We start from the raw sequence: 8542 nt of genomic DNA on the forward strand, positions 1-8542 counted from the left end.
GAAGTTTAAAACTTTGACAGTTGCAAAATATATGTTACAAACTGCCAAAATGAATTAAGTACAGGATTTTTTATTTTGATGGAATTATGTTTCATCGTGATATCGAACATTTTTGTCATCCGCGCGAAAATCCAAACGTGCGAAAATTAGCTGATTTGCTAGACATAAAAACTATAAGTAATGAAACCAACTTCCTACCCAAAGAATAATATAATGTAGCGAGACCCATCAACGCTATTTAATCTGTAATTTGCAGAAATTCACCACTCATTCAATAATTTTTTTCAATTAATAAAAAATTGTCCATTCTCTAAACAAGAACGTTGAATTGCAAAAACTACTTTTCTCAATTATTTAAAGTGGAAAAGGAAAATAGCCAAAACGGTTACTGTTCAAAACACTTTAATGTTTTGTCAGCAGTTATGCATCTAGAAATTCCGTTAAAAAAATTACAACTGAACTGTCCTTGAAGTCAAATCTTTTTTGAGATTTTAGTGGATCAGAGATAATAAGATATCATATATTTGTGTGAAATTTAAATGAACTTTTAGAGCTTGTCCATTGACCCTGTAATCTTGTCAGAAAGTTGCAGAAATTTGACAATCCGTTTTTTGACGGTAAGTTCCCGAAACTAATACATAAAATTTTGTGATTCTTGATACAGAAAACTCTACCTGATATCTGGGATTCTTTTTTTTAAGATCGCTGTTCATATTTCGACATTATATATTTTGCATAAATCACATCAGAATTGCACAGAACACTCGATATAAATTTTGGATTTAGACTATGCGGTCACTATGATGATACAACAAAAGTTTTCCGTAATATGTATTATTTCGAAAGAATTTTTGCACATAAAAAACAAATATTTCATTCATTTTTGTTCTGATTCAAGTGGTATTGTACATTTCTTCAAATATTTCAACTGATGATTCTCGCGCAAATAATTTAATTTTGAGATGCATAGTTCTAAATATATAGTTAAACAGTTTATAAATGTCAACTTTTATTTTCCACGCAAAACTAGAGTTTATTCATTCTCTGATTTAAGAAAAACAATTTCAGAAATCTACTCTCTTTGTTTTCAAAAATGAATTGCGCATGTGGAGATCCATCTTGTGGTTACTGCCAAGCGGCTCGTTCCCAATATATGAACACTCTTTATAACTTTGATGACTTCATACCAGTCGATCCATGTAACGCACCACTAACTACAATTCTCGAAGAAAATGAAGATGATTACGTAAGAGACGAAAATCAAAATGGTGACGAAGATGATGAAGAAGACGATGATGACTATTATGTCGAAGATGAATCTTCAGAAATAGTCATGCCGCAACAAACAGGGATCAGTTTGAATCGATTGAATGATTTGCAGGTGAGTTGTGTTATGGAAATTAAATATGATACTGGAAAACAGAATTATAAATTTTTTATCGGTAGATGTGATGACCCAGTGCTATGAAAATATATTAGTAAAATTGAAAAACTTCAGGTCTAGTCTATTTGTTCTTAGTTCCTTTAATATAAAGATAAATTTTATTTGTTGTTGCTGCTAATGAAATCTTTTCTGGTAACAAGATTCTGAATCTAACAACAAAACTGGCATTACTTTTAGAAATACGTGTTATAATTTCAAAAATACTTGCATCCATTTAAAAGTCGATCGCAAAATAATAATTTCTTCCTTTCCATTCGGCTATAAAATACAATTTGCAAAATACCACCCATACAATCAGTATCATGTTCTGCAATGCATCAACATAGTATTAAACTTCCCTGTTGATAATGCTCCAGTCTCCAAGTTTTACTCTTTTTTGAAACATATAAAAAGCAATATTTAGGAAGCTCAAAAAATACATTCATTTTCGTCTTCCGCAATTTGCAGTGCAACTAAATAATTGGGAACACATGTTAATTTGACGCGATTTCTGGAGTCCAAATTAGAACGGGGACTAAAAACACAGAAAGAAAATGTACCATAATATTCGTTAGTTTTTTGTAAAAGATATATTTTGAGAGCTTGAATCATCTTTCGATTTTTGCAGTTTCAGTGAGTCAGATTTTCAATGTATTAACTCACTGTGTACCTTTTGACCAATCATGTTTCCGGCTATTAGTGCATTCCAAGAGCCAAATTTATTCAGTGAATCATATTCCCATGAGCTTTTAAAAAATATATAAAAATCTTCCAAATCTAACTTTCTTTTTTTTGGAAGTCAGAAAATAAATTAACATTTGTTCTTCAACTGCCATTTATTAATAAAGTTAATCCGCAAAGACTTGAACTTTCCGAGAATTTCAATATAAATCTTTTAATTTGTCTCATTAAGATGTGATGAATGTCAAAATGACTGTCTAGTCAGTCTGGTTCACAAATCAAATATCAGAAGAAAACCCTGTGGTTAGATATTCCAAGAATTGGCAACTCATACATCTTTAATGACTCAGATTGTAGATCAAATATGACTTTAATCTACTTGTTTATTGAGCTGTTCAACATAATGTATCCCGATGACATTCAATTCATCACTTTTTTTCTATAAAACAATAGCCTGAAGCCTCCCAAATGTACGAAATGTGTTCCGTCTGCGGGCACAAATAAAGTTGTTTTTCCTCTTCTCCCATTTTCGCTTTTCCGGATAACACATCCACATTCAGCCAATTTCACCTTTTTGTAGTCGCCCTCGAAGTTTTCCTCTGAGAGAAAGTAGCATTGAACTTTATTTTCTGAATGATTTTGAAATTTTATTTTATACTTCTATTCCTGCAACAAAATGTATAAATTCCTATGAATTGAGTATGAAATTGAATTATCTGAAAATTCTACGTTAATTTGGTATGTATCTTCCAATGTGTTTTGCAATTTTTCAAAAAATTTCAATTAATTTTCAATTGTTTCCCGGAATCATGCACCTAATTTAGGACTAACACGTCTTTAAGTATATCCGACTGCCTAAGTACCTACATAATGCCTACTTGTTTCCGTTTTTGTGATTTTGCTAAATTTCTTCAAGTGAGAAACCAAATATCATTCCCATGTACTTCGACAATAGGCAAGAAGCAGGCCCGAGGCAGGCGTAGGTCTCCTTCATAAAGGCAGTTAGGAATTTCTGTTTCGCGAAGTTTCAAATGATTCCTGTTTAGATTTCCTTATAAAAACTGAAAATATTTTCTTAATTACTTGTTTTTTTTTCAATTTTTAATTTTCTAATTCTCGGAAAGCACAATGCATCAAAAAACACAAAAGCATCTTCGAAAAAGGGCGTATCGCCCTATAGTTATCCTCATCACACCACTGTTCATTTTTTTATGATTTCTTTCAACACTTTGTGCTGTTTTATCAGCTGAGTCAGAGCAGTATTACAAATTATCCATGATGTCATTTCATAATTACCATCCCTTTTAATCAAGATAAAATTTCAAGTATAAAAAGTGTTGTCTAGTACTACCTACTGTGTTATATACAGGATTCTTTGAAAAGAGTTCCTTTTCACGATAATCTGTCATTTCATAGAAAACGAATGCATTCGAAGAAAATACGCGTGCTCTTTGTCCTAATTATGAATATCTGTTTTTCCATTTTTCAAAGTCCTTCTTTTTTTATGTCAGTCATCACCAGACATACTGACTCATTCCAGGAGACCTATGTCATTCGAGAACCTTTAAAACTAATTTATTTCGTTTTCCTCTCTTGTTTTCATTTCATTTTAACGACCAAATTGAGTGGATTTTGTGGTTTGGTCCCACTTTTTCATTATACGACCCTTGTTATTTTGAAGTCTACATAGTTTAGATCTAGCATAGCATTTCTATAAGAATAAAGGAAGATTTCCTTATCTTCAAATTTTATACTAAAATTTAGGGGTTATTCACAATAACTCAATAACTAACAGTCAGAAACACGGAACTTGTAGTTGCATTTTTTAATTATATATACAACGATGTTACAGCTTTTCTTATCTTTGTTTCTAAAATAGTTTTTAAGTGGCCCCTCGTGGATATGTGAAGTCCCTTTACTGACTTCCTAACTTTATAAATCTTTTCGGAAGATTAAAAAAATACACATTTTCAATAAACCTCAAAAGTGAGCACATCCATCCAATTTCCTGTTTCTTTTAAAAGATGTGAGTCAAAAAGCCGTCATTTTATTTTTAAATTTTCAGACTTTATTTTTTGCTAAATTTTTTATATTCACTCCAAAAAAATGTTTCTATTCACTCCAAAACATGCTTTTGTAAAATTTAAATTACTTGACTTTTAAGGCTTAATAGTCACGCTTCAGTACAAACTCTGAATATGCAATCAAATATCGTATCCCAAGCAACTCTATTAAAAAAATCTTATCTTCCGTAATTATTTGAAAACAATTCATTTTATGATATACTAAATTAACTTCGACAAAAATTCAGTTTCTACCAGTTAAATTCTGAAATTGAAATGAACAATGTAGAATTAATCAACATTCAAACCTATAAATGGAATTTATATGAATTCTGATTCCCCCTTTCCTGTTTTTATCAGCTATTTTAAAATACTCCCCTAACACTTGTAAATAATAAAACTGGCGCCAATTGCATTTTCTTACTGTAAACTGACAGCTCATCCTCAATGATTCACCATCGGAAACAATGAGCAATGTGCAATTTTCCCATTATATCAGTAGTTTCAGTACCACTATAAAAACCTGGACAAGTATTCAGAATTTGTTCCTATTTAAAAGCTTCTTGTTATCATATACGGCTCCTCCCTCCTCCATTATACCCATCTTATTTCTTATCAATATTTCGAAATAACCACAGTTTCTTACTCATTTGTTATCACTATTCTTTCCGTTTCGACCACAAAAGTCAGAAACGTAAAGAATTTTTGTAATTTTTTTTGCAAACCACAATTTATACTGTATCTTGAACTTTTATTTCCCAAATTTCACTTATTTGAATCTTTACTCAGATTGTATTCCTAGAATCATATTTCTTCAGAAAACCAAAGAAATGTCAGATTACTGTAGTAATGATGCATCACCATTTGGAGATTATGATTTACCATCCGATGAGCCTTCTCCAAAATATCAAAAACTGAACAAAAATATTTTTTCACCTTTATCTCCAACTTTTGAATTGAAATTTCAATCCAAACTTCGCGTAAGCGGAAATTCAACAAGTAGTACAACATCCGACGATTCCGATGATGAATCTTTGCATAGATCAAATCAACTTAAACATCTAGAAACTTTATTCAAAGAATCAATTTTACGTACATCATTTTCCCGACCTGGTGTTTCGAACACATCTTGTGATGAAAAATTAGACTTGGTAAAAATTGAAGACAAGGGAGATAAATTATAATTTGTTTTTTTTTTAGGTATCCGAAGATGAGAAAAAACGATTAAGAAACACTGAAGCAGCAAGACGGTGCCGAGAAAAGATCAAGAGAAAAACTGATGATTTAGAAACAGTTAGTAATATTTTTTAGATATAATTTAAGGGTACATATGGGTTTATTTCCACCCCAATAATGTTTTCCAAATGTTTTTTTCACGCAACAAAATATTTAAACTTTACTTCAAACTTTTCAAGAAGAACGATCATCCTATTACTGTATGTTCTTGCATGAAATGTCGACTCAGTAACAGCCTCATAAAATGTCAATTGAGTATCCAAAATAACATTTCCAATCATATCATATTTTGAATTTTGGTTTCCAGGAATTGACAAGATTGACTGCTCGTAACGAAGTAATGAACCAACACCGTATTCGTCTTTTGTCACAGGTTAGTACTCTTATTTGTGTACATTATCATCATTTGATTTTTCCGGAGTGTTTATAGTTTTCCATTTTTCCGTCTTGTGACATTTGGGTGATGAGCACATAGTGATGAGCACGAATTTCTCTATTTCCTGTAAATTGAAACATTTCGAAATTCTTATCACTGAAATAGAAATAGAGTATGGCGATTTTAGAGTATGTGACCATCCTAGTTAACAAACATGAAACACGACCGAATTTCACACGGAAGTGATCATGATGTGGTGGGTTTTTATCTCTTGTAGACAGATGAAGACTAGCCATGTAACAATTTAAGAGATTCAACATTACCTTGGACGTCACATGACTGAAACTGATAAGATTACTGTGGGAAGATGTGATTGGTAATGGGCGGAGGTTCTTATGCAATATTTTTTAAATTTCAGGTAGAGGAACAAATGAGAATGTTGGAAAATATAAAGAGCCGAAACCCAGAACTTGAAGCCGAAATTAGATATGAAGCCAAGAAAATTGTGGACACGTACACACATCAAGTGGAGACAAAGAGAAAAGCTATTCAAGATTATTTTGATATGACATGCAATAAATTATATTGATACCAATTTTTTATTGTTCATTCTTTGATGTAGAGGTTATTCTGATTTTTGGAAGTTTTCTGTCTTGAAAGATATAACATTTTCCAATTTTTTGGGCTTACATTCAAAAAAAAGTAGAGGACATTCAAATTTCCGCAAGAAGAGGGCACTGTAACACAGACCACTTCTCTACTTTTTTTTTATTTAGTCAAGATCTTGTATGTTTTCTTTTTTTAAATTCAAATCCTGATAGTAATTGAAAATATTCAGATTGATTTCAGACCACTTTTCCAGAGACAAACATATTTTATAGAAAATTGTACAGTATCTTACTAGTGGCTAGCTTAAATGAAACACTGCCAAAATGACTAAAAACAACACAGAATACACTTTTAAAAAGATTTAGGTAGGTACTCTAGCACAGGAGTATTATGACGCTAGTGCTCTGGAAAATTGTTTTGTGTTCCCGACGCGTGTGAAATTTTTTATATCTACAGTAATTTAACTACCCATTCGAGGTTAACTACCCATGAAAATATATTAAAGATCAAGTAAGATGTGCGATTCGACCAAGACCACTGAGATCATCACATTTTGAAAATCGGGAAATAATATATCTGAAACCTTGGAAAAAAAAGAAGCTTAAAACTTCGTAAATTTGAGAATTTTTTAATTCAAAGAAATGAATTGCAGGTGGAGTTTTCTGAACTCTGAAATGAAAGTTATTCCACGTTCAAGACTACTTACAAGGGAAGTCTTTGAGGGGGTCCGTAGATTTGGGGTTCTCATGCTAAAATTCCTACAGAAGAGTGTTAGTTATGATCTCTCCAAAAAATTTAGCTGCCCCGGTCAAGTTTCAGCAAAGTTATGACGTTTTGAAATTTCAGTTAAAAACACCATTGAAATCCACTGTCTTACCATGCAATCCACGCAAATCTCAGCTTGCGTGACCACCGAAAATGTGACACCCACCACATTGAGTTGAAAAATGTCCTCGGTGGCCGAGTTGGGAGTGCGCGCGTCTGATAAGATTTAAGCTTTGGTTCGATTCCTTCTATTTTTGAAATATTTTTGTAAGTTGAATAAAGTTTTAAACAACTCATTCAAACATTTTTGCGCATTTTTAAAGTGATTTTATTCTTATTCGGGAACCTAGAATCATTGTCCGCACTTTTTGGAAATTTTTATTTTTTTCATTTTTGCTCAAAATTTCTTGATTTCTCCAAGCAAAAAATTCAAAAAATTTCATTTTTCTAAACAATTATGAAATTGCTATGTTGTTGTTCAGAAATGTATGAAACGTACATTACACAAGTTTTAACTCTCTATTCGCAAGTAAACCGTCGAAATGATCTACATCTCACGAACTTTGTGCAAAATATTTAACCAACTTTGAAGTTGCATAACTTCGTTGAGATAAATTATTGTGAAAAATGATCAACTAACAAAATGTTTGTTGAATAACAGTGAACAAAGTTTTAGTTATAAACTTTTTGATACCTCCAGCTACAAAGAAGAAAACAAGGTTGGCATTTGGCTAGTTTTTCTATTAACATTGTGTTTTGGAAAACGGTCACAACTTTTTGGTGGCTGAAGGTATCAAAAAGTTTATAACTAAAACTTTGTTCACTGTTATTCAACAAACATTTTGTTAGTTGATCATTTTTCAAAATAATTTATCTCAACGAAGTTATGCAACTTCAAAGTTGGTTAAATATTTTGCACAAAGTTCGTGAGATGTAGATCATTTCGACGGTTTACTTGCGAATAGAGAGTTAAAACTTGTGTAATGTACGTTTCATACATTTCTGAACAACAACATAGCAATTTCATAATTGTTTAGAAAAATGAAATTTTTTGAATTTTTTGCTTGGAGTTGATCAAGAAATTTTGAGCAAAAATGAAAAAAATAAAAATTTCCAAAAAGTGCGGACAATGATTCTAGGTTCCCGAATAAGAATAAAATCACTTTAAAAATGCGCAAAAATGTTTGAATAGGTTGTTTAAAACTTTATTCAACTTACAAAAATATTTCAAAAATAGAAGGAATCGAACCAAAGCTTAAATCTTATCAGACGCGCGCACTCCCAACTCGGCCACCGAGGACATTTTTCAACTCAATGTGGTGGGTGTCACATTTTCGGTGGTCACGCAAGCTGAGATTTGCGTGGATTGCATGGTAAGACAGTGGATTT

General features: G+C 31.8%; 1 protein-coding gene across 3 annotated transcripts; it reads left to right on the top strand.

The window, feature by feature from the left end:
* Positions 1-1092: 1092 nt before the first annotated feature.
* On the top strand, positions 1093-6375 carry zip-5 (BZIP domain-containing protein; the record flags this gene model as incomplete). Of its 3 annotated transcripts, none has more annotated exons than NM_001129401.4 (4): positions 1093-1381; positions 5368-5460; positions 5711-5776; positions 6198-6374. In NM_001129401.4, 4 exons carry the CDS (start codon positions 1094-1096, stop codon positions 6366-6368), a joined length of 618 nt encoding a protein of 205 aa, NP_001122873.1. The 3 variants fall into 3 exon arrangements, with proteins under 3 accessions (NP_001122873.1, NP_506292.1, NP_001122874.1); NM_073891.3 differs by lacking the exon at positions 1093-1381 and adding an exon at positions 4998-5318 and having other exon boundaries at positions 6198-6375; NM_001129402.1 differs by lacking the exons at positions 1093-1381; positions 5368-5460 and having other exon boundaries at positions 5744-5776; positions 6198-6368.
* Between the last annotated feature and the right edge of the window lie 2167 nt (positions 6376-8542).

This window comes from Caenorhabditis elegans, chromosome V, assembly GCF_000002985.6.
Source record: "Caenorhabditis elegans chromosome V".
In the NCBI taxonomy this organism is placed as follows: domain Eukaryota; kingdom Metazoa; phylum Nematoda; class Chromadorea; order Rhabditida; family Rhabditidae; genus Caenorhabditis; species Caenorhabditis elegans.